Source organism: Lissotriton helveticus, chromosome 9 (assembly GCF_964261635.1).
Source record: "Lissotriton helveticus chromosome 9, aLisHel1.1, whole genome shotgun sequence".
Classification (NCBI taxonomy): domain Eukaryota; kingdom Metazoa; phylum Chordata; class Amphibia; order Caudata; family Salamandridae; genus Lissotriton; species Lissotriton helveticus.
The window spans coordinates 253,793,081-253,819,546 of NC_136070.1; the positions used below are offsets into that span (position 1 = coordinate 253,793,081).

The 26,466-nt window shown below is 44.2% G+C and overlaps 1 protein-coding gene across 2 annotated transcripts in view; it reads left to right on the plus strand.

Moving 5' to 3' along the window:
* The window catches only part of LTBP2 (latent transforming growth factor beta binding protein 2), a 1,439,407-nt gene that overhangs the window by 1,023,986 nt on the left and 388,955 nt on the right, over positions 1 to 26,466 (plus strand). For both annotated transcript variants that reach the window (XM_078659886.1, XM_078659885.1), the window contains exon 16: positions 12,972 to 13,091. In XM_078659886.1, the coding sequence (XP_078516012.1) occupies positions 12,972 to 13,091 (120 nt within the window). The remainder of the gene's footprint in view (positions 1 to 12,971; positions 13,092 to 26,466) is intronic.

Consider the following 26,466-nt stretch of genomic DNA (forward strand, 5'->3'; position numbering starts at 1 on the left):
TCCCTAGCACTCTGCACTCCCTAGTCACTCTGCACTCCCTAGCACTCTGCACTCCCTAGCACTCTGCACTCCCTAGCACTCTGCACTCCCTAGCACTCCCTAGTCACTCTGCACTCCCTAGCACTCCCTAGTCACTCTGCACTCCCTAGTCACTCTGCACTCCCTAGCACTCCCTAGCACTCTGCACTCCCTAGCACTCTGCACTCCCTAGCACTCTGCACTCCCTAGCACTCCCTAGTCACTCTGCACTCCCTAGCACTCTGCACTCCCTATTAGCACTCTGCACTCCCTAGCATTCTGCACTCCCTAGCACTCTGCACTCCCTAGCACTCCCTAGTCACTCTGCACTCCCTAGCACTCTGCACTCCCTAGCACTCTGCACTCCCTAGCACTCTGCACTCCCTAGCACTCCCTAGTAACTCTGCACTCCCTAGTCACTCTGCAGTCACTTTGCAGTCACTCTGCACTCCCTAGCACTCTGCAGTCACTCACCTTCTGTACCACCTCGGGAGACAGACATCTTCGCATGTGGGAAAATCAGTTCTACCACATCACTTCCTTGGATATAGGATTAAAGGAGGTGCCCCACTATACGGTACTGGGCCTGATGGCTCATCACAGGGTATTCTAGACTGCTCGACAGGAAGTGAAACAGACAGACATGGGCTTAAACTGGTCACCCAGTACGTTCCTTTTACTCGGGCTCCACGTTGCATGTAGCCGCCGTGGTAAAGTGATATCATATTGAAGATAATCCCCTTTGTGTTACTAATCCTGAAAAGCTTCAGTGTGGAAACAGGGATTATCTAGGATGGAAAAAACAGGAGAATGAAGAGATATCCTCATTGAGACTTGGCTGCAAGGAGGTCTAAAGACACCGGATAGTGCCTTTGAATGAAAGAATGCTTAAAATGCCACAGAGGACTGATACAACCTCAGACGAATAGTATAGCAGTGATTGTTTATAAAATAAAATGCAAATTTAAGCAATATGCCCGAATCTTAGGTTATTGATTCAGTAATTAATAGGGTTGGGCAAATAAAGTGGAATTAAGTATATTGTGCTTTTTGTCAAAAAGATGGTGATAATCTTGTGTTTTTTGAAAATGGTGTCCGTGTGAGCGTGCAGACTACCTCATAGTCTGCGATACCAATTCATTCATTAAATTGCAGTTTTCTAAACATGGACAGCTCCCAATGGGTGGCAGAGGACTGTGCACAGGGCAGCTTTGACACTGCGGGCAAAGGGCCCCCAGCACCTATATTGCAGCAACCCAGAAGAAACAAAGTCAGACCGAGCGAATCGATGAAGAGCGAATAGTGCCAAGAAGTCTCTGAGTGACACCAGTGGAAAGGACAGCAGAAAAGACAGCCTCCTGAAAGGCATAGACGCCACCTAAAGCGATGGAGTATGATCACAAATACCGGCCAAAAGTGCCAGAATGCAACCGGAACATTAGAAGGCCAAAAACACAGCACACATGTCGCAACAGACAACAATAGAAAATGAGGGCGCAATTCGAGCCTAGAAACAAGAAGTAGGGTCAGAAGAGGCTACCAGTGCTAGTAGCGCATACATTGGGGTCAACCACGCAAACCACAGAATGAGAGGATAAGACCAGCTACATCAGGCCCTAACAATGCCATAACAAACCGAACATCAGTCATGGATAATGGACCTTTCTACCACTGCCCACAGGCACTCAGAAAGGAAGACACATGACATTACAGAAACATAAGTGAAGCCGGAAGCCGAACACCAGCGAACCTGAACAAACGACCCGATTGGGGTCGGAAAGCATGTACCATAAAACACCACAGGCGCACCCAAGAAGCCATACCATGAAAATGCTGATATCTGAAACCATGGGAAGAGCGCTTAGATCCCCAAGGCAGGACCTAAGCACCAGTCCTGAAGGTGACGCTGAACCACAGACAAGCGCCTGCACCAATGAGTGAAAGATCCTGGCTGCTTGCAAGCGCTACACAAATACAATTGGACACCACTTCTGCAGGTGCCGTGCCGCCCACGGGGTCCCCAACTTCTTGTCACTGCACTTGCCAAGCATAGTTTGGTACCTGTACTCCTGTAAAGCGCCCTGATGCCTCCGGGCCATGCGCCTGCTATCATAGTTTGGTACCTGTACTCCTGTAAAGCACTCTGTTGCCTCCGTCCATGCGCCTGCTATCATAGTTTGGTACCTGTACTCATGTAAAGCGCTCTGTTGCCTCCGTCCATGCGCCTGCTATCATAGTTTGGCACCTGTACTCCTGTAAAGCGCTCTGTTGCCTCCGTCCATGTGCCTGTTATCATAGTTTGTTACCTGTACTCCTGTAAAGCGCTCTGATGCTTCCCTCCATGTGCCTGTTATAATTGTTTGATACCTGTACTCCTGTAAAGTGCTTTGATGCCATTGACCATGTGCCTGCTATAATTGTTTGGTACCTGTCCTCTTGTAAAGCGCTCTGTTGCCTCCGTCCATGTGCCTGTTATCATAGTTTGGTACCTGTACTCCTGTAAAGCGCTCTGTTGCCTCCGTCCATGCGCCTGCTATCGTAGTTTGGTACCTGTACTCCTGTAAAGCGCTCTGTTGCCTCCGTCCATGCGCCTGCTATCATAGTTTGGCACCTGTACTCCTGTAAAGCGCTCTGTTGCCTCCGTCCATGTGCCTGTTATCATAGTTTGGTACCTGTACTCCTGTAAAGCGCTCTGATGCTTCCGTCCATGTGCCTGTTATAATTGTTTGGTACCTGTACTCCTGTAAAGTGCTTTGATGCCATTGACCATGTGCCTGCTATAATTGTTTGGTACCTGTCCTCTTGTAAAGCGCTCTGTTGCCTCCGTCCATGTGCCTGTTATCATAGTTTGGTACCTGTACTCCTGTAAAGCGCCCTGATGCCTCCGGGCCATGCGTCTGCCATCATAGTTTTGTACCTGTACTCATGTAAAGCGCTCTGTTGCCTCCGTCCATGTGCCTGCTGCAGGTAAGAGACGGCGCCGCCAGTCCCCGCGTCCCCTCTGCGCGCTGTGTGATCTTGTGACAGCTTGAAGTTATTGCTGCCTCTTGCGCTACGTGAAGTGCCAAGCATACCCTGTGTACAAGCATGTGTGCAAGGGGGTGGGGGAGGGCTGCAGGTGAGAACTAATCTGTGGGTACAGCAACAAAGTGCTCATACCTCCAAAGTGCTCGTATTTCAACTTTTCACCGCTGTGATCAAGTTCACTTCCCATTAGACGTCGGGTCTAAACTTCATTTTCTCTTGAAATTGTTATAATTGATGTAGGTGTCGAGTCCCGTGACGCTGAACCACAGACAAGCGCCTGCACCAATGAGTGAAAGATCCTGGCTGCTTGCAAGCGCTACACAAATACAATTGGACACCACTTCTGCAGGTGCCGTGCCACCCACGGGGTCCCCAACTTCTTGTCACTGCACTTGCCAAGCATAGTTTGGTACCTGTACTCCTGTAAAGCGCCCTGATGCCTCCGGGCCATGCGCCTGCTATCATAGTTTGGTACCTGTACTCCTGTAAAGCGCTCTGTTGCCTCCGTCCATGCGCCTGCTATCATAGTTTGGTACCTGTACTCCTGTAAAGCGCTCTGTTGCCTCCGTCCATGCGCCTGCTATCATAGTTTGGCACCTGTACTCCTGTAAAGCGCTCTGTTGCCTCCGTCCATGTGCCTGTTATCATAGTTTGGTACCTGTACTCCTGTAAAGCGCTCTGATGCTTCCGTCCATGTGCCTGTTATAATTGTTTGGTACCTGTACTCCTTTAAAGTGCTTTGATGCCTCCGGGCCATGTGCCTGCTATAATTGTTTGGTACCTGTCCTCTTGTAAAGCGCTCTGTTGCCTCCGTCCATGTGCCTGCTGCAGGTAAGAGACGGCGCCTCCAGTCCCCGCGTCCCCTCTGCGCGCTGTGTGATCTTGTGACAGCTTGAAGTTATTGCTGCCTCTTGCGCTACGTGTAGTGCCAAGCATACCCTGTGTACAAGCACGTGTGCAAGGGGGTGGGGGAGGGCTGCAGGTGAGAACATACCCTGTGTACAAGCACGTGTGCAAGGGGGGGGTTATTTGCATCTATGATGTTAGAATTCGGGAAGGGGTAACTGGTGTTAAAGTGCATAGATTCCGACTGCAGCATGTTGTCAGGGTTGAAGGCACTTGATATTAAATGTCTGGGCGATATGGAGCACACACCTTGTAGTTAAATATAAACTATGTTTGTTTTTAATGAAATGTGGAGCGAATATTTGTTGAAATGCTGGACATCGCAACGTTTCAGTTTTGGGAGGGGGTAAAAAGGAAAGCGTTTTTACGAAATGTCTGCTAACTTGGAGGTAATTGGGAAGGGGTTGGGTGTGTGTTGCATAGCGCCTAATCCTGGTGTACAGGCTGTGTTTAAAAGATTATGTTGGTGAACACACGAGCAGCGGCGCAGGGAAATAAGTGAATTGCACAGGATCACAGTGTTTTAAAAAAAAAAATAATTCAGCTTCAAACTCCAGTCTTCTCCAATTCACAAGCAGTGATGGAGTCTGCGGACCACCTCTTCTCGACGTGTGCGGTCTTTGTGGGTGGGAAGAAGTGTTGTGCGGGGGGAGGGTTTTGTGTCCCCTGCATAGGTTGTGACTTCATATCTCCCAAGGAGATGCAGGAGCGAAAAGCAACAGCAAAGTGGTCGCCAGGGGGTCATTCCTTCTCCCCAGCAACTAGGAACACCTCCAGCCGGAGGGAGTCACCGCGCACCCATACTCGTGAGAAGAAACATGAGGAGGACAGGGGGGACGGGCTCACGGACAGCGGGGGGGGGCATTTACGACGCAATTACACACGGGCTCAGGGAGGGGGGACGGGCTCACGGACAGCGGGGGGGGCCATTTACGACGCATTTACACACGGGCTCAGGGAGGGGGGACGGCTCACGGACAGCGGGGGGGGGCATTTACGACGCATTTACACACGGGCTCAGGGAGGGGGGACGGGCTCACGGACAGCGGGAGGGGGGGGCTGCGGGAACGGCCAGCACTCACCTGGACCTGGACTTCCTCCATCTGCGGTCGGCCTCGGAATGGCTAAAACAAACATGGCGGACAAAAAAAAATAAACCCCGCCCACTGCCCGATGACTACACAGAGGGAACGCCCATGGAAAAAATCTCGGGAACGCCCCCGAATCTGGTCCGTGAATGACGGACAGATCTCTGTTCCAATGGCTAGCCTCCATTTATGGAGCTAGCCAATGGAACAGAGGGCGGATTCAAGTGTCCCTCACTGAAAACTACAGATTTCTCTGGAGGCGGAGCAAAAGCTCCGTGCTCCAGGCGAAACCTAAACAGGGGTGAAAACGACATTGGAATAGACAGTGAGGCAGTACACGAACTACTCCCTGTTGTTTTCCTGCTATCCCGTCTTTCCTCGTACTGTTACCAAGGCTGTATGTATAGTCTTCATAACACCGTGTGTTTTAGGCAAGGATTAGGTACAGGTACATATGACTTAGTTTCTGTCACAGGTGCAACTTCAAATCATTTTTTCTTTACCCCTTCTTGGCATACATTTATGGAAAGCATGGCAGACCCATCTGTATGCTTTCAGTCTTTAGATCCTCATGCATCTGTGTTTTTACCTGCTGACTTCTGTGGTAGTCCAGGCTGGGCAGCGGAAAAGGACAGGCACCCGTCCTCGTGGCAGAGGCTCTTTTTAGGTGTGGGCCATGCTAGCAGCCTCGCTCTGGTCAATGGTCTCAGAGATAATCGGTGGTGTGGGCCTGCACAGCAATGTCCTGTCGCAGCAGCTGCAGTCCTCCTGACCGACTACATCGAATTCTTGGGGGTGGGAATTGTGACCTCTATGCCGATCTCCTTGTAATGGAGTCCTCTGACAGTTGCAGTCTCTGGACCCGATTAGGACTTCTTCTTCTCGATTTTTGGTGACATCTTTTTGTATTAACAGATGGAGCTGTTGAGATGCAGTCTCAAGAGCAGCTTACGTGGAAACAGTGTGGGTTAACTGGGGTTGAGGCTTTGAAACACAGGTCACTCCTGGCTTTGCACTCTGGGGAAAGTCAGCTTTCTCGGAGCGCTTCTCAGCTTCTTAGGAGCACAGTGGGTTTCTCTCCCATGATAGTTTCTCTTCCTGCTGGGCCAGCCACATTCCTTTTTCTCTCCCAGCAGGAAGGCAGGTTTCTAAGCACTTCATGCAGAACCTTAGCTTCTCCAGCAGAAACTGCGACTTCAGGTGATGTCCATTAACTTCTGGAAGCCTGGTTATCAGACAGACACCAACCCTGATTGCACAGCAGTTTTTTAGGTCTCGGAACTGCGAACAGATTGCAAAGCAATCTGTCGTTCCGAGACTCTATTGTAATCATTCTGGCTTTCAAGGAGTCAAGGGAGACAGACAAGTGAGGTGCACGCGCAACCTTGGATCAGGTCGCGCGCGCTTCCCGTCTCCCATGGCTCCTTGGAAGCAGACTCACACACATGCACACGCACGCGCACACACACACACACACACACATACATACATACAGACCTCCGCGCATACACAAACTCACACAGACATACAGAATCCCCCCCCGCCGCGCATACACACACACACATAAAGACCCCCGCCCTAGAAGGAGCCCCTAAGTCCACTGCTCCCCCTCTGTACCCGGGTCGTCGTCATTCAGTTCCAACACCTCGATCATCTCCTCGTCACCATGAAAGCCTCCGACCTGTGCCCCTGGCACAGCTCCCTCGGCGTCCTCCATGGGTACAAGTGCCCAGCCTGACACACACGGGTCTCTTCCACTCCCACGGCCAGATCTTACGGTGCAGCCTACCAAGGGGGGCGTCAGGCAGCAGCCGCCAATTGAAGCGAGGCGTAAACACCAGTGGGCCAATCACTTGTCTCATTCATTCTGCCGTCCCGCCCTCCCTGTGAGCCTGGGATACTTGCATGGACAACGAAACTTGAGAAAGCCGGGAAATGTAGTATTTTGGATCCAGACGCTTATTGTGGCATTAATCCTACTAACTGTTTTAGTTGCGTGATTACACTCTATGTGAAGCAGAAAGAGGATAGAACAGAAGCAACTGTATACATAGCCTAATTCGCTACCGTTTTGGAACATTCGAAGGGCGTTTTATTTAGCAAAATGTACCTTACATGACACGACGGTAGATATTTTAATTTATGGAACGGGCAAAAGTAAAAATAAATAACTCATCTAATGCTTGTTTTAATTGCATTTAGGTGTGCGTCAACTCAAATACTGACCTCCCTGGGCTGATGGCCGATGTAATTTTTGTCTGTTAGCACGTGACCAACCTTTAGTCTTTTGGGGGCTAATGGGGTCCAGAGAATAAGAAAGTGTCCATGAGTACACGCAATGTACGTTGGAAGGATATAAATGCATTTCAGCAGTATTAGTAACTTGTGCTCTGCAAAACCAATTCCCTTTGCTTCTTTGAGCATCGAAATGTAGCTTCTTGCACTGACTAACCATAGAGGCCCGTTGGAGTGAAATTTAAAAAATGCCGGTAACATTTTCCAAGTGCCTGAAATGTGGAATTTAGCATTAAGGAATTTGTGTTTTTGCCTCCGGTGGGAACAGATAAAGGTCTTACTGAGAAACATTTTCTTCGTCAACCAATCTCTTCCTCGGATTCTTTGTGAGATTTTGTGCGTAGTGTATGAACAAATTAAGGTGAAATGCTGGCAAACCATAGTTTGCACTTAATACATATTTTCTCATAAATGTGCATGTTTTCAAAATTCTACAAAACCTGCAAAAATAAAAGATGCGATTTCGCAAACTGCAAGCGGAGAGCAGCAGTTTAAACAATTACTATTCGAGGAGCTAAAATTGAAAGTATGTTTGGGACCACAGGGGGTCGTGTTCTGAAGGAAGGGACAGGGGCTTCCTGCACAGCCAGTGCCCTGCCACCCATCTAGGATTTTCAAGGGGTGCACCTCAGCTAGATTGAGGGGGGCAGAACAGAAGTTATACGCGCATACGTTTAAGGTTTGACCTGGAGACAGCTTTAGCTGCCAAGCCAGCCTTGTCTGTGTGTTTTAAAAAATATATATTTTAAAAACATTAACAATACATATATACAAACATTCATGCACATTGGGTCAGCCCTCTTCATTCTCTTGTCATTTCATCTGACATTCAAGTGTTGCTTCCGTTCACCGCAGCACACAGCATAGGGCTTCAACCCATGTCATCTACTGCCTGTCTTGCACTGAGTGATGACATTTTTCTCCTGATCACATGTCCACGACACATTGAAAAGAAATGCACTATTGGGACAGGATTTGGGCGCATGGGATTTGAGGGCTTCTTTTTTTTGTATATGCTTGCAATTTTTGTTTGTTTTTTGCATCTCACTTGTCTTCCATAAATAAAGTAAATAAATACATAAATGCAGTCTATGCTTGTCGAGGCAGAACTATTTGTTTTGCCCATGCTTGTTGTTCCAGTGTTGTATTTGTTCTTATATATGTTTATGGTGGGGTAGAATGTTTTTTTTCTACGTGTGAATGAATTACCATTGTATTGTATGGTTTATCCTAATGATACATATATCAGTTCCTTTGCTGTAACGTCGTTGTGTGTTTTAAAGCAGGGGGCCTTGGGGGTGCACAAAGGGAAGAGTTAGAGGCTTGGTTGGCTGTCGGAGTGGACCAGGGCGTTTCTTCCTACTGCCACTTTGTTTATGATTCGTATAATGCACACCTCGGCAGCAGGTGCCTTGACCCGCTGAGCTGCTTGCTAAACTTTCCATCGCTCCCTGCGAACAATGGCGCTTTGTCCTGCTTCCAAATTCCTACAGTGCGCCCTAATGGGTTTCCACTGATAGATATAATATACGCCTGCACGTCCCCAGGAGCTCCGGGCCAGGTGCACGCCCACAGCGTGCGTGCAGGGTTTGCACGTTTGCCCCCTCGGACAGACTGCTGTCCAGGGTTCAAGCGCGTAGATGAAAGCACGCCCGTGTAATGCCAGCAATTTACCCCGGAGCAAAGCACAGGCCGCGTCTGAAAGTCACATAACTGGCATAATAAATAACGGGCAGCGGCTCTCAGGCCGGGGTGGGCCGCCGTTCTCGGGTTTGTTTTCATACTCTGCCCCTGCCAGGAATAACCAAAGGCCGTGGAGGGGGTCAGGGCAGGTGAGGCCTGCCCTGCGGTGTGTACCGCCTCAGCCAACTGGCGTCACGCGTGACGTCATTGGGCAAAATGGAATGCAGCTTCCAGGTCCTTCTAGATATCAATATATGAACCTAATAAGGTAAAATATTCACCCGGACAAACCTCACCTTGTGTCTCAACATGGGAGAGGGTGTGGCGTAACAGCTAGGGCGGACGACTTTGCAGCTGGTGAACCGGGTTCGAATCCGGCAGAGGCTCAAACATCCTGTGTGGCTGAGCAAGTCACTACATCTCCCCATGCCCAAAAAAATGAAGGTGAACTTCTGTAATGCTGTGTAAAGTGCTCTGATACCTTTTGAGTGAGCGCGGCGCCCGTTTTAGGGACACCTCGCTCAGTTTACATTGAATTTTTTTGAACTTTTAGGGTGAGCGCGGTGCCCCTTCAGGGACACGCACTCTTGTTTGTTTATTTTTTTTTAACTTTAACACTGAGCGTGGCGCTGCTTCAAGGTCACTGTGCGCGGCGCCCGCTTCAAGGACACCGCGATCAGTGTTAAAGTTTTAAAAAAAGAAACCAAGTGCGTTTTCCTTGAAGCGGCGCCACGCTCAGTTTTAAACGTAAAGAAACATTTGCAATGCAATAGGTCTCGCATTTTTATTTCCAGGTTTGTACGTCTAATTTCCACTGTATTTTGAGGTCTGGGTCTAAATATGCGTTGGTCTTTTGATCATATGGGGCCTAAGCTAATGATTTTACTTTGAGATGGATTTCCTTCCCATCTCTCTTGGGAGAGCTTTTAGATCTTGGTCTTCTGCTGCAGGTTAATAGCTGCTCTTAGTATGTTTGTGACTTCTACTCAAAGACATATATTTTTTTCACACTTGGCCATAGATTCTTACAGAGTGCATGGTACTGTATGGTCTGCCCCCAACCCCTGCCATCCGTTTTTTTTCACGCATTCCCTGCTGACCATTTACACCCCACCACCCCCTGCAGTCTGCTCCTCTTCCTATCAGCGAACCATTATAATGAACATATTTTTAAATCAATCCAGGTAATTCCTTGGAAGGTTAACTTAGCACCACCCCTTGGACGGGTTGAGTGGTGATGTACGCGTTGTGGGTTGAGTGGTGATGTAGGCGTTGCGGGTTGAGTGGTGATGTAGGCGTTGCGGGTTGAGTGGTGATGTAGGCGTTGCGGGTTGAGTGGTGATGTAGGCGTTGCGGGTTGAGTGGTGATGTAGGCGTTGCGGGTTGAGTAGTGATGTAGGCGTTGCGGGTTGAGTGGTGCTGTATCCGGTGGGGATTGAGTGGTGCTGTAGTCGTTGCGGGTTGAGTGGTGATGTAGGCGTTGCGGGTTGAGCGGTGCAGTAGGCGTTGCGGGTTGAGCGGTGCAGTACGCGGTGCGGATTGAGTGGTGATATAGGCCATACGGGTTTGAGTGGTGATGTAGGCGTTGCGGGTTGAGTGGTGCTGTAGGCGTTGCGGGTTGAGTGGTGATGTAGGCGTTGCGGGTTTAGTGGTGCTGTACGCGGTGGTGATTGAGTGGTGCTGTACATGGTGGGGATTGAGTGGTGCTCTACGCGTTGGGGATTGAGTGGTGCTGTACGCGGTGGGGATTGAGTGGTGATGTAGGCATTGAGCGGTGCTGTAGGCGTTGGGAGTTGAGCGGTGCTGTAGGCGTTTGGGGATTGAGTGGTGATGTAGGCATTGGGGGTTGAGTGGTGCTGTAGGAGGTGCATGTTTTCAGCAGGCACACTCTTCCAGCCGTCAGTGCACACTTTCACCAGGCACAAACACCACCAGACGTCAGTGCACACTTTCACCAGGCACACACACCACCAGCCATCAGTGCACACTTTCACCAGGCACACACACCACCAGCCGTCAGTGAACGCTTTTACCAGGCACACACACCACCAGCCGTCAGTGCACGCTTCCACCAGGCACACACACCACCAGCCAGCAGTGCACAGTTCCACCAGGAACACACCCCACCAGCCATCAGTGCACAATTTCTACAGGCACACACACCAACAGCCATCAGTGCACACATAATTTGTTAACGCATCCACAATTAACTATTGTAAGAATCGCAGTATGGCGCACTTTACTTTTAAACATATTCATCTAAAGCGCAGCATGCCACAATTGCTACAAAAATAAATACACATTTTTTTGACCTACAATTTATAGACTTTAGTTGCAGTTGGTATTGCAATATTTAGCAATGCCAATAGCTCAAACTTAATTAACCCGAGACCTATTGCATTGTAAATGCTTGTTGGTTACTACGTGATGCTCTCCTTTATTTGGTCGAGAAGAACTTGGTATTAGAACAAAGTGGCGTGGTTTAGATTCCACAATCATGTACATTTTCCAAACTGGGGATGTGGATTCACTGTTTAAGGCTAAAAAAAGGTTGTGTTTGCTTGCCTTTCAAATGCCAAATCCAGGCACAGACTTTGTGCAACGTGATGGTTCTCACAACAGTTAGCAACATGGACATCGATTCACCAAATTTCCAGGAGTAGCATAAGTGATATAACACACCATTTGACCTAAATGGCATCACAGGAAATGGGATCTTATGACCTTTGACTCAGATTCTTCCCAGGAAGGCATGTCACATGACCTTAACCCTGATGACATCATAATAATAGACATTGATGAAGTTCCATGTTAAATGCATGATTAATATAACAGTACAGCACAAGCAAATGCCTATTTTAGATACAACCTACAGTGGGGATCTTTGAAAGTGCTGGGGCTTAATGCTGCCATGAAGTGAGCGAATAAGCAACACGAATGAGGCTGATCTCTTCTTGAGGGACCTGGAGGAAGTTCTCCCCCGAGAAAAGTTTGAAAAAAATGGGGTCAAATAGGGCATTTTAAAGCACAATTTTCACATACATTTGCTAAAGCACCATAGCCTCTGAAGAGACACAAATTAAATATGACAAGCCAATAAAACCTGACCTCCAGGAGCAGACCCCATTTCTAAAAAAAAATATGCTATGAATTTCCAAAAATTCCATAAAATGTTCTGTTGCCATAATTTTGTGATCCTTATGCCAAACATTACCTCAGTATGTCAGGGCCAGCATTTTGACATAGTTACACCCGCAATCTACCACAGTTGTCCTCCTTTATGCCAAGAATTACCTCCAATGTGCTAGCACCAGCCTTTTGTAGTGAGTGCCCCCTGTGCTAAGAGTTACCTCTAGTATGCCAGTATCAGTACTTTAGCATTGGTACCCATTAACAATACAGCAAAGATAAATGTCTATTTTAGATACCACCTATATTGCGGATTTTTGAAAGTGCATGCCCTCAATGTGCGACGGTCATCCTCAATGATTTCTATTGGCATCCATATTTCCATCCGTCTCACTTCAGTGTCTGCATATTCATTCTCCAGTGACAGGAATGCATGCAATACCTTTATGAATGTGTGCTGACAGCTGGAAAGACCTGCTGGGTGACATATCAACACGGCAGCCTGCCCTTCCTCAATGTTAAACCAGCTCTTGACGGCAACGTGTTTTCACTGGCCATATGTTCAATGCCATGAAACTCATTGTCAAACAGGAGGAAGAAACAGAGATAGAGGGAGTAACCCTTTGGTGAGCTTATGAAGGAGTATTTTCTTGTATATGTTGATGAAAAGTTATGTCTGTCTGCATATTTTAATAGAATGCTAATTATGTTAGCTTCATGGAGAAGTATTTCTCATTCATTTATAGATAAAAGGTTATTTTTGTCTCCACTTACTTGTGGAACTTTATATATATTTCCCTTCATGAAGGAATATTTCCCTTGCAGATGTTGACGAGTGCCAGTTCCCTACGTCCTGCCCTGGAGATGCCTGCATTAATACCCCAGGGTCGTACGAGTGTCTCCGATGTCCAGAGGGCTACAGGCCAAGTAGTGGAAAATGTCTCGGTAAACAACTGTTAAAACATTTTGCGATCTCGCTATCACTGAGAACAATGTTTCTGTCATTAGTCCAATTATCTTATATTTTCAACCCATTGTCTTACATTGCTGCCCTGGATCACTGAATAGTTCTGAGTTATCTCAGTTGGTTAAAGTAACTGCTGTTGATATCACATCCAACTTACATAATTGTCTGCGGGGAAATAACTTTAATACACGCATGGCTTTCCACTACAAGTGGCTTGGAAAAATGCCAAAACATGGAGTGGCTTTATGCATCAAAATGAATGTTCCAAAAATGTGTAGAAATGTATCAGGGATCATTATTCTGTGTATAAAAAGGGTCCAGTGAGCGTTAAATGCCCGATTGCCAAAGGCTCAGGGTAAACGTCGGAAATGTAAGCCAGTACAGGTCTCTCAGTACTATGGGAGTTCTCTTCCAAATTGACCTGCTTTTCACCGTATATGATACGAAAACCATCATGACTTTGTGACTGTGGCTGGCACAGTGAGAGTGTGATTGTGCTTGTCTCATGCACAACGGGCATTGCAAGGGTTGTTGCCATTTTTGTCAAAGTCTAGGAAATTGGGTTCGTGGAGAGCACTCCTTAAGTTTAGAATTCTATTTATGATTATCAATTGGTGCTGCGGTCGTGAAGGGTCGTCAGCCCTTGGGTCAATGATAGGTTATGATGAGTGGTAACACCCACCCGATCGCGCACTGTTCACGTGGTGCTCCGCACCTTATTTGTTTCAGTTAGTTATTCAATCACCTTTTAAATAACTGCATTTAACGTTGTTAACACATATTTTTATTCATAGTGTTTAACCATATCTCATCATTGAATTATTCATGATTTGCATAACAACTTTTCATTTATACATTTTGTTTAACAAATGTTTTTTAGAACATAAAGTACTTTTCAACATTGTACATTTTCATCATTACTCTTGTGGAGCCCAATGCATTTCGGCAACCGTGATTGCCTTCATCAGGGGCAATTCTGCAGAAAAATCAAAAATAAAACGAATTATTAGTGCTAATTATGTGGTGTGCACGGGGGTCTTTTCAGTTGCTACTTTACTTGAATGCCTACCTTTGTGTATCGGCTTTAAATTGGTGTGTTTGTCCAGATATCAAAAGCGTCCAATGTATACTCTACATAAATGAAAAAATGAAAAAATCCTCTGAAACTGTTTTTGTTGTTTTAAACTGTAGGAAATCGCAAAATTACGGACGTGTTACGTACCTCACTGTCTTGTATGAATATTTTCTGAAATAACAAGCAAGCATGTGCTTTAGTGTACTCAGTCAAGTACTGTGACAACTGGCTGCTTTCAAGATAAAAAATAACATACCTTGACTTGACGAGTGTTCTTACTCTATAAAAAATAATTTAAACCACAAGGTTAATGCCCAGCGTTTAAACGCAGATAATATTCAATGTAAGGATTGAATCTTATGGCCACTATATTTTGTGGTTGATGGTCTAATACCATGATATACAAAACCTCTCAACCCTTGAATTATTTCATTCGCTATGACGTGCCTCAGAAATATATTTAGCGCTTCTAGTAACCCGATCTATGTTGTATGCGGCAGATGGCCTCAAATCAATAAGATTCAAACAACATTAATACCCGTAAACATACCTTGTCTTCTTTTCTGTTCTTATTCTACAAGAAACCGAATGCCACCAGGTTAGTGTCGAATGGTTAAATATCAACGTTAACCATTAGAAGATGGGGTCATTAACGTACCTGAAAGTGATCGACGGTTTCCTCCGACCCAGACTACCGCTGCCCTGTGCTCAATGCCGTGCTACGTTAAACTCCGTGAAAAGTTCATAAACTCCGTTTACTCGTGGCGGTTGCGAAGTTGTAGAAATGAAAAACGGACTAGTCGGGATTGTAAACCTTCCTTAGTGCGGTCTGGTGGGCGCCATGTTAGTGTGGCTAAAGACAGTGTATTACCAGCGCTTCAAATTGTTACGCGCTATGAGAAATTTGTGTAGCAGGGATTTTCCTCGCTAGAGCTAAACTAAATATGAAATATGAAGATGCGTACGTTCCTGTGTTATTCTCACGCTGTTTCTGAGATAGATTTCAGCCATAACTGTTATGACTGTGCATAAATATCAAGTGGGTTTTCCGCTCAAATTCCTAATTTGGAATTCATACCTACTGTGCGTAATGTGTGCAACCATTATCTGAAAGCTAATGTATGGTTGGCTTACCGTTTAATGATTTCGGGCGCTACCGACGAACTATTATTCGTTCTCCAGTACTCATGTGCTCAGTTAGCTCGCTATTTGTAATGGCAATTATACATATATATGAAAAGTGCATATATATGAAAACATACTTCTATTGCCATGCGATCAAAGAAATCTCAACTACCAGAGTTCGTACTATTTTGTTGTGAATGACATACGTTGTTGTGGTTATTTAGCGTCCTTTGCATGCGCCACTAAGCTGCTAAGGTGATGGTTGATTTTGTGCTAGTGTAGTTTCCTTACTGCATCCTTCAATTTAACATTTGGCATTTACATATTCATAACCACAACCTTGTGATACATTCCATCTTTGTACCAAGCTTAACAATTATTGGATATCTCAATATCAATTTCATTACTAAACAGACATACTGTTAAGCCAAATTTACAATGTGATGTTAATTACACTGTTCAGGGAGGTAACAAAATTATCATAGATCAATTGTCTCAGTCTCATCACGCTTATTTTGTTGTGCTATATTGTATGCTACATTTTTGCGTATCATGCATTTCGTTATCTTTTACGTACCAATGCCATACATAAACGTTGTTAATGATGCCCTCCATATTATCCTTCCTACAGATAGCAAGCAAGGTCATATTTATCATTAAGCCCAGTGGGGGCCATAGTGTTTAAATACTTGATCCAAAAAAGTTCTCTCTGCAACAATTTTTGACGGTTGTCAATTCCTGTTTTTATTGGAACCTGCTCAATCACTAAGAATCTAAGTTGGGATATGCTGTGCTTTTCTTGTAGCCAATGCTGAACCAAAGGTGAAGTGAGGTTCTGGTTACGAATTCGGCTTTTGTGTTCTGTTATTCGGATTTTGACTTTCCGCTCAGTTTTGCCGATATACATTTTTCCGCAAGGACATTTGATTCCGTAGACAACGTTTTGCGTGTTGCAATCGCTGGTGTGTTTCAATTGTATCAATTTGCCTGTACAGGGGTGAGGACAAGTGTTCCCTAATATGACGTTATTGCAGTTCGAGCAATTGTGACATTTAATCGTTCCTCTGTTTATTGTTGTTGGTGCCGGGTCTGGTCTATGTTTCAGTCTCTCCCTGAGGTTTGGCCCTCTTGTGTACGCATGTAAGGGGAGGTCTTTAAATAATCCATGAAAATCTCTTTCTGTTGACAATAATTCCCATCTGTTGTTAATGATGCTTTTAATTCTTTGTGATTGAGTGGTGTATTTAGTTACAAATACCATCCTGTTTTGTTCAGTTCTAATTTTGGGTTTCAATAGAGCCATTCTGTCCATTTGTGATACCCTCTCTAATTGTTCTTGTAATATCTCAGGTGGGTATCCTCTGTCTTTGTATTTCTCAGTTTGTTTCTCCAGTGTGTTTTGACAAGCTTGTGAGTTGGAGCATATCCGCTTGATCCTGATAAATTGCGATAATGGAAGGTTTTTAATTAGACTCCTAGGATGGAAACTAGTATACTTAGGGGCATTATTTCGATCCATAGGTTTTGTATATAGTTCTGTTTCAAAGCCAGTCTCAGTTTTGGTTACTCTGACATCTAAAAAGTCTATCTCTTTGTTACTGATTTTATGGGTAAATTTGATTCTGGCATCCACTTGATTCAATGTATTGATAAGTGTTTCCAAAGATTCTTGGGTATCATCCCAAATCAGAAAGATGTCATCAATAAAACGACAATACATCTTGACATGTGGCCATTCTCTCATGCTCATTAAATTTTGTGCTTCAAATTGAGCCATAAATGTATTTGCATATGCAGGGGCCCCTGCAAAACCCATTGATGTCCCGTTTAGTTGTGCATAATAGTTCTCCTTCCAAGTGAAATAACTGTTATAAAGACAGAACTTAATCAATTGTAACAAAAAAAAATTTTTGTCATTGGGTAACTCCTCCATTTTGAGCAATGCCCATTCCACTGCTTCAATGCCTGCTTGGTGTGGTATAGAAGTATATAGCGCAACCACGTCTATGGTGCACAATATCCAATGATTCTGATAGCCCTCCTCTGTCCGTGACAATTTGTTGAGAAAATCGGTTGTGTCTTTTATGTAAGACCCCCAGTTTTGGACAAATTGCTGTAGGTAGTAATCAATGTATCGCCCGAGGGGGTCAAAAATTGACCCACACCCAGAAACGATAGGTCTTAATGGCGGGTTGGTAGGATGTTTATGAATTTTCGGAATCATATACAACTTTGGTCTCCTAGGATTTTTTTCAGTAAGGTATTCAGCCGTTGAGTCATTAATCCATCCATTTGTATTTGCTGTTTGTAGAATTTCATTCAGCATTGTTTGGAGCATAGTCGTGGGGTCCGATTGTAATAGCAAATATGTGTCTGTATCCGCCACATGTTGATCAATCTTAAGTTCGTAAAACTGCGTGTCCATTATTACAAGGGCACCACCCTTGTCAGCAGGTTGTATAGTGAGAGATTTATCATTGGCCAAATTGTTTATAATGTTCTGTTCACTTTTGGTCAAATTGTTGTGTCTGGTTTTGCCATACTCCAGTAATTTTAGGTCTTTCTTCACCATTATTTCAAATGTGTCTAACATCTTGTGGGAGGTTGGTGCCTGATATACACTTTTCGGTTTGAATTCTTTTTCCATCTTAGCTGTCACTTCCTCCATGGGTTCTGCCACATTTTCAAAATAGTGTCTAAGCTTTAGTGTTCGCATAAACCTGAAAAAGGCTCCTTCAGTTTCTAGTTCATTAGTGGCTGTGGTGTTGATGTTTCTGTTTGTTTCATAGGGGGTTGCCCTGGATCCTGTCCCTGTGCTAAGAAGAGGAAGAGGAAGAGGAAGAAATCTACACACTGAAGTCTGAATTAGAGTCAAGGTTAGAGGCGGATACTTGGAAGATAAGTTTGGATGGCATCCAGATGAAACTTGAAAAGTATGAGAAAGAACTGCAGGAAGGAAAGTTACGTAAATATAAACGGGACACTATAGACTACAAACTTAATGAGGTCTACACGTGGGCAGACATCTACGCCCGACGACAATATATCCCCAGGAAGACAACAACTAATGTACATTCATCGGAAGAGAGTCTGGTCACAGACAAGGATACATCAATCCAAAGGGGACCAGTAAGAACCGCACAAGATGGCACAATAGTAATCACTGGAGACAGTCAGCAACCATCAGGAAGTGGCGCAGTTGCTTTTTTAGCACAGGGACAGGATCCAGGGCAACCCCCTACGAAACAAACAGAAACATCAACTGGAAGCGAAAAACGAAGCGAGGGAGGGGCAGGCAAATCACTACGAAGCGGACGGAATGTGGTTTAATTGTTAACATCTCATCCACAGAACTTACACAACACCAAATCTCAGCCCTGAACAAAGGACTCTCATTCGTACCAACCACAGCCACTAATGAACTAGAAACTGAAGGAGCCTTTTTCAGGTTTATGCGAACACTAAAGCTTAGACACTATTTTGAAAATGTGGCAGAACCCATGGAGGAAGTGACAGCTAAGATGGAAAAAGAATTCAAACCGAAAAGTGTATATCAGGCACCAACCTCCCACAAGATGTTAGACACATTTGAAATAATGGTGAAGAAAGACCTAAAATTACTGGAGTATGGCAAAACCAGACACAACAATTTGACCAAAAGTGAACAGAACATTATAAACAATTTGGCCAATGATAAATCTCTCACTATACAACCTGCTGACAAGGGTGGTGCCCTTGTAATAATGGACACGCAGTTTTACGAACTTAAGATTGATCAACATGTGGCGGATACAGACACATATTTGCTATTACAATCGGACCCCACGACTATGCTCCAAACAATGCTGAATGAAATTCTACAAACAGCAAATACAAATGGATGGATTAATGACTCAACGGCTGAATACCTTACTGAAAAAAATCCTAGGAGACCAAAGTTGTATATGATTCCGAAAATTCATAAACATCCTACCAACCCGCCATTAAGACCTATCGTTTCTGGGTGTGGGTCAATTTTTGACCCCCTCGGGCGATACATTGATTACTACCTACAGCAATTTGTCCAAAACTGGGGGTCTTACATAAAAGACACAACCGATTTTCTCAACAAATTGTCACGGACAGAGGAGGGCTATCAGAATCATTGGATATTGTGCACCATAGACGTGGTTGCGCTATATACTTCTATACCACACCAAGCAGGCATTGAAGCAGTGGAATGGGCATTGCTCAAAATGGAGGAGTTACCCAATGACAAAAATTTTTTTTTGTTACAATTGATTAAGTTCTGTCTTTATAACAGTTATTTCACTTGGAAGGAGAACTATTATGCACAACTAAACGGGACATCAATGGGTTTTGCAGGGGCCCCTGCATATGCAAATACATTTATGGCTCAATTTGAAGCACAAAATTTAATGAGCATGAGAGAATGGCCACATGTCAAGATGTATTGTCGTTTTATTGATGACATCTTTCTGATTTGGGATGATACCCAAGAATCTTTGGAAACACTTATCAATACATTGAATCAAGTGGATGCCAGAATCAAATTTACCCATAAAATCAGTAACAAAGAGATAGACTTTTTAGATGTCAGAGTAACCAAAACTGAGACTGGCTTTGAAACAGAACTATATACAAAACCTACGGATCGAAATAATGCCCTTAAGTATACTAGTTTCCATCCTAGGAGTCTAATTAAAAACCTTCCATTATCGCAATTTATCAGGATCAAGCGGATATGCTCCAACTCACAAGCTTGTCAAAACACACTGGAGAAACAAACTGAGAAATACAAAGACAGAGGATACCCACCTGAGATATTACAAGAACAATTAGAGAGGGTATCACAAATGGACAGAATGGCTCTATTGAAACCCAAAATTAGAACTGAACAAAACAGGATGGTATTTGTAACTAAATACACCACTCAATCACAAAGAATTAAAAGCATCATTAACAACAGATGGGAATTATTGTCAACAGAAAGAGATTTTCATGGATTATTTAAAGACCTCCCCTTACATGCGTACACAAGAGGGCCAAACCTCAGGGAGAGACTGAAACATAGACCAGACCCGGCACCAACAACAATAAACAGAGGAACGATTAAATGTCACAATTGCTCGAACTGCAATAACGTCATATTAGGGAACACTTGTCCTCACCCCTGTACAGGCAAATTGATACAATTGAAACACACCAGCGATTGCAACACGCAAAACGTTGTCTACGGAATCAAATGTCCTTGCGGAAAAATGTATATCGGCAAAACTGAGCGGAAAGTCAAAATCCGAATAACAGAACACAAAAGCCGAATTCGTAACCAGAACCTCACTTCACCTTTGGTTCAGCATTGGCTACAAGAAAAGCACAGCATATCCCAACTTAGATTCTTAGTGATTGAGCAGGTTCCAATAAAAACAGGAATTGACAACCGTCAAAAATTGTTGCAGAGAGAACTTTTTTGGATCAAGTATTTAAACACTATGGCCCCCACTGGGCTTAATGATAAATATGACCTTGCTTGCTATCTGTAGGAAGGATAATATGGAGGGCATCATTAACAACGTTTATGTATGGCATTGGTACGTAAAAGATAACGAAATGCATGATACGCAAAAATGTAGCATACAATATAGCACAACAAAATAAGCGTGATGAGACTGAGACAATTGATCTATGATAATTTTGTTACCTCCCTGAACAGTGTAATTAACATCACATTGTAAATTTGGCTTAACAGTATGTCTGTTTCGTAATGAAATTGATATTGAGATATCCAATAATTGTTAAGCTTGGTACAAAGATGGAATGTATCACAAGGTTGTGGTTATGAATATGTAAATGCCAAATGTTAAATTGAAGGATGCAGTAAGGAAACTACACTAGCACAAAATCAACCATCACCTTAGCAGCTTAGTGGCGCATGCAAAGGACGCTAAATAACCACAACAACGTATGTCATTCACAACAAAATAGTACGAACTCTGGTAGTTGAGATTTCTTTGATCGCATGGCAATAGAAGTATGTTTTCATATATATGCACTTTTCATATATATGTATAATTGCCATTACAAATAGCGAGCTAACTGAGCACATGAGTACTGGAGAACGAATAATAGTTCGTCGGTAGCGCCCGAAATCATTAAACGGTAAGCCAACCATACATTAGCTTTCAGATAATGGTTGCACACATTACGCACAGTAGGTATGAATTCCAAATTAGGAATTTGAGCGGAAAACCCACTTGATATTTATGCACAGTCATAACAGTTATGGCTGAAATCTATCTCAGAAACAGCGTGAGAATAACACAGGAACGTACGCATCTTCATATTTCATATTTAGTTTAGCTCTAGCGAGGAAAATCCCTGCTACACAAATTTCTCATAGCGCGTAACAATTTGAAGCGCTGGTAATACACTGTCTTTAGCCACACTAACATGGCGCCCACCAGACCGCACTAAGGAAGGTTTACAATCCCGACTAGTCCGTTTTTAATTTCTACAACTTCGCAACCGCCACGAGTAAACGGAGTTTATGAACTTTTCACGGAGTTTAACGTAGCACGGCATTGAGCACAGGGCAGCGGTAGTCTGGGTCGGAGGAAACCGTCGATCACTTTCAGGTACGTTAATGACCCCATCTTCTAATGGTTAACGTTGATATTTAACCATTCGACACTAACCTGGTGGCATTCGGTTTCTTGTAGAATAAGAACAGAAAAGAAGACAAGGTATGTTTACGGGTATTAATGTTGTTTGAATCTTATTGATTTGAGGCCATCTGCCGCATACAACATAGATCTGGTTACTAGAAGCGCTAAATATATTTCTGAGGCACGTCATAGCGAATGAAATAATTCAAGGGTTGAGAGGTTTTGTATATCATGGTATTAGACCATCAACCACAAAATATAGTGGCCATAAGATTCAATCCTTACATTGAATATTATCTGCGTTTAAACGCTGGGCATTAACCTTGTGGTTTAAATTATTTTTTATAGAGTAAGAACACTCGTCAAGTCAAGGTATGTTATTTTTTATCTTGAAAGCAGCCAGTTGTCACAGTACTTGACTGAGTACACTAAAGCACATGCTTGCTTGTTATTTCAGAAAATATTCATACAAGACAGTGAGGTACGTAACACGTCCGTAATTTTGCGATTTCCTACAGTTTAAAACAACAAAAACAGTTTCAGAGGATTTTTTCATTTTTTCATATATGTAGAGTATACATTGGACGCTTTTGATATCTGGACAAACACACCAATTTAAAGCCGATACACAAAGGTAGGCATTCAAGTAAAGTAGCAACTGAAAAGACCCCCGTGCACACCACATAATTAGCACTAATAATTCGTTTTATTTTTGATTTTTCTGCAGAATTGCCCCTGATGAAGGCAATCACGGTTGCCGAAATGCATTGGGCTCCACAAGAGTAATGATGAAAATGTACAATGTTGAAAAGTACTTTATGTTCTAAAAAACATTTGTTAAACAAAATGTATAAATGAAAAGTTGTTATGCAAATCATGAATAATTCAATGATGAGATATGGTTAAACACTATGAATAAAAATATGTGTTAACAACGTTAAATGCAGTTATTTAAAAGGTGATTGAATAACTAACTGAAACAAATAAGGTGCGGAGCACCACGTGAACAGTGCGCGATCGGGTGGGTGTTACCACTCATCATAACCTATTTTTGTCAAAGTGACATTTTGCTGCCCTTTTCGAGGCAAGGTAACTGAGCGAGTTAACCGCTTTCTGCTGTCTGTGTGGCATGCTGGTCTGGACTTTGAAGCTCGATATGGCGAACTCAGCCTTTTGTCCTTGCGAAGTCAATAACTTTAACAGCGCTTAGATACAGTGGTATAAGGCACTACATAAAGAACGTTGTTATTGTTGTAGGATGATCGAGTCCCCCCTGCCCCCCCAGTGCCACATTTTTCTTCAAACCAGCTGCAGCTGGAAATGACGAAAAGCTGCCTGACACATACCCAGTGGATTAGAAAGTTTAGCTCAAGCATACTCATTCTCATTACTGCCCCCCTCTTCATTCACAGTCACAAACAGCACATACAATCTGTAAGTTGTTGAAGACGCATTGCGTCACCTCCTCCACCAGCTGGCGCGAGCATGTCACAGCACCAGGTCAACAGCACCTTTGAACAGGCTCGGCTGCACTCATTCTGTTTACAGGCACAATGCAGAGCATGATTAATTGCCTTTCAAGATGTAATGCCTCCACTTAATGCTACACTGCTAATACGTGTTTATCTTCCAGATAAAGTAAACCTCGCTTTATAATACATTAATCATAGTTTGAAATGGAAAGGTGGTCTGTGACGTCAGGCACCTTTAGCAAAATAGCCCCAGTCCCCCTCGGCGCCATTAGCCATCAGTGTCTACAGCGTCGAAAACAAGGTCTCGGCCTAAAAACACACATTCAGATAATTCTGCTCTTGGGGAATTATAAATACTAAAGAAAGGGATAGGTGTTAAGAGTAACTCTTTTATAATTTCTAGACAACTAAAACAGGAACCATGTAAAACTCCTGAACACTGTCCCACCTGTGCATGAATGACAGACAGCAGAAGTAAGTATTCACGCGCTTGGAAGTTGCTTTAAGGCTGTATGTTGACACTGTATAAACAAATTTACAGAGTACCCAACCCTATAAACTCCTATACCCACCCCCTTTCCCACCCAAAGCTCGGTTACTGCCCTCACTGCGTTGTAGTCTCTCTGTTTCCACCTCCAAGAAAAACCTAAACAACAGGCTCAGTAACAAACCCCTTAAGCTCCTTACGAATTCTTGTTCTGCAGCTGAGATTGATAACAACTAATAATAATTGTAATAACAGAGCGGTTGATGGTTTGAGCCGTTTTTAGTGATTAAAAACAGAACTAATGTCAATACAATTCTGCCACCGAGCAAGAGCAGCATAACCTAGGTTCTGAGTTTTCTGTTTGTGAGGAAATAGGGTGTAATATATGATGTGGATGTGAGAGCTCACCGTGCAATACACTACTGTGAGGACGTGGAGTGTGTTATAAGGTGTGGTTGCGAGGCCTCACCATATAATAAATCCAACCCCTTTAGGGCCAGTCAGTTTTTGTTTGTCAAATCTTAGCTCAACCCTGGGTAGCTGTGGCTTTGAGCAGCCAGGCTTCAACAAAGGAACACGTGTTAAGCATTTTAACAGCATCAAAACAATTGAATAACAAAGAAACACGACTCTCAAGAAATCTGACACCAATTTATAAAAATAGGTTGTATTTTTCCGAATGTATATACATCAAAATGAAAAAGATCCACCAGAGGTTTCTGGATATATAGGTTTTACAATGAACAATAATAAATCAATACTTTTCACTCAGCCGTGAACAAGCATTGAAAAATTCAATGAATTTGACACTTAAAAACCTTTTCAACAAAAAGTTGAAAAGGTTTCTAAGTGTCAAATTCATTGAATTCATTGAATCTGGTTACTTAAAAGAACTTTGGGTGATCAACTCCAGAGGGGAGCCAGTCAAGGGGTCATCAAGGTCCAATGGAACAGTTCCCTTCACAAGAAAAGCAGTTTCCAGTCCAGTTTCAGCATTAGTGGCCAGCTGCCATTAACATCTATGGGGTTGTCCTGATGCAAGGGATACAGGATGCTGAAGATGCTCCAGGATACTGAAGACGCTGTGTAGTTGATAAGGGACTTCCTGGGGCTAATCCTTGGTCTATGATATTGGTGAGGCAAGTGTGACCACAGGGGTCAACGTTCTTCAAGGTCCATTTGAGTTCAGCAAAAGTCCAGTTGCTACTGGACTACTGGTCATCTAGTGGAACAAAGTCAGTGGTTTCCTTCTTTTGGTAGTAACTCTCCTTATGGGCAACCAGCCGGCACTCCGACAACTTGCCTGGGTCCAGCAGACTCAGGTGCAACTTTTGAGCACCGGGTCTCAGTCTTCCAGGCTGCACCGGGGCAAGGAGCAATGATCCAGTGATATCGGCTACCAACTCGCCAGGCAGGGTTCTTCAGCTTTTGTGGCCCTGTCCTGCAACCAGGAAGTCAGCCAACTTACTCTTGGAGTCTCTCCTTCCGACTGGGGCCCGGGGACATCTTCTCTTCGAGCAGGACAGAACAGGAACATTCTTTCCTTCACTAGCTCAAGGAGTGTCAGGTTCATTCCAACTTCAGGGCAGCATCTTTTTGCCAGATTTAAGGTCAGCAGGTCAGTCCATCTTCGGTCCTCTTCTCCAGTCCAAGTGAGATTTGAATTCTGTGTGCCAGCGGTGCCCCTTTTATACCCAGAATGTGCCCTTAGGGGAGGTTGCGGTCACTAGCCAAAGGAATACTTGGTTCCCTCTTGCATAATGACAACTTCTTATGAAGTGTGGCATCCAGCTATCCCAGAGTGCTCTATTTTGCCCACTCCCAAGATGGCTGAACCCTTCCCTTGGTGTGTGGTGCTCAGTAGCCTGCCCTACATGTGTGGCTGCGTAGGGGCTACACTCCCATGATAAAAACAGTTAGGCAAGAGTTTCCGACTCCAAACTGTCTACCCAGACAAAAGAGCTTCACCTCTCGTGGATGTTCACCATTTGCCCTGCAAAGGTCATCTCCCCTTTTAAGCTCGCAATTTTGGGTTTACACCTTTTGCTTCTTCCTGCTAGGAGGTAACACCTCCTTCAGCGGCAGGCCTCTATATGTACCTACCCTAAGAATCGTTTACACGTCTCTCCAGGCTGGCAGGAGGCTGTCTTGTGGGCAGCATCTGCAAAAGACCACGGAGTGGCAACTTTCTAAAAGTTGCATGTAGCAACAAGTTACATTAATTTCGACTTGGGCATCAAGTCAGCTTAATGTAACAAGTTGTTTAATACATTGAAGTACCAACTTTAGTGGTCCCATTCAGTAGTTAGCACTGGCTTCGTTGTCTTCTTGTAACCCTGTACTCCACTATGGTGCTACTAGCTAACCCTGGGCAGTGAACTCCGCTCCGTTCACGGAGTTAGCAGAGTTTTCCGCACTCTGCATTACGCAGAGCTCGCGGAGTTCTGAACGTCAAGGTGGCGAGCACGAGCGAGCAAAATCCACCTCCCGGCGAGATTTTTCCTTGTTCGCAATTGTCAAAATCAAGTT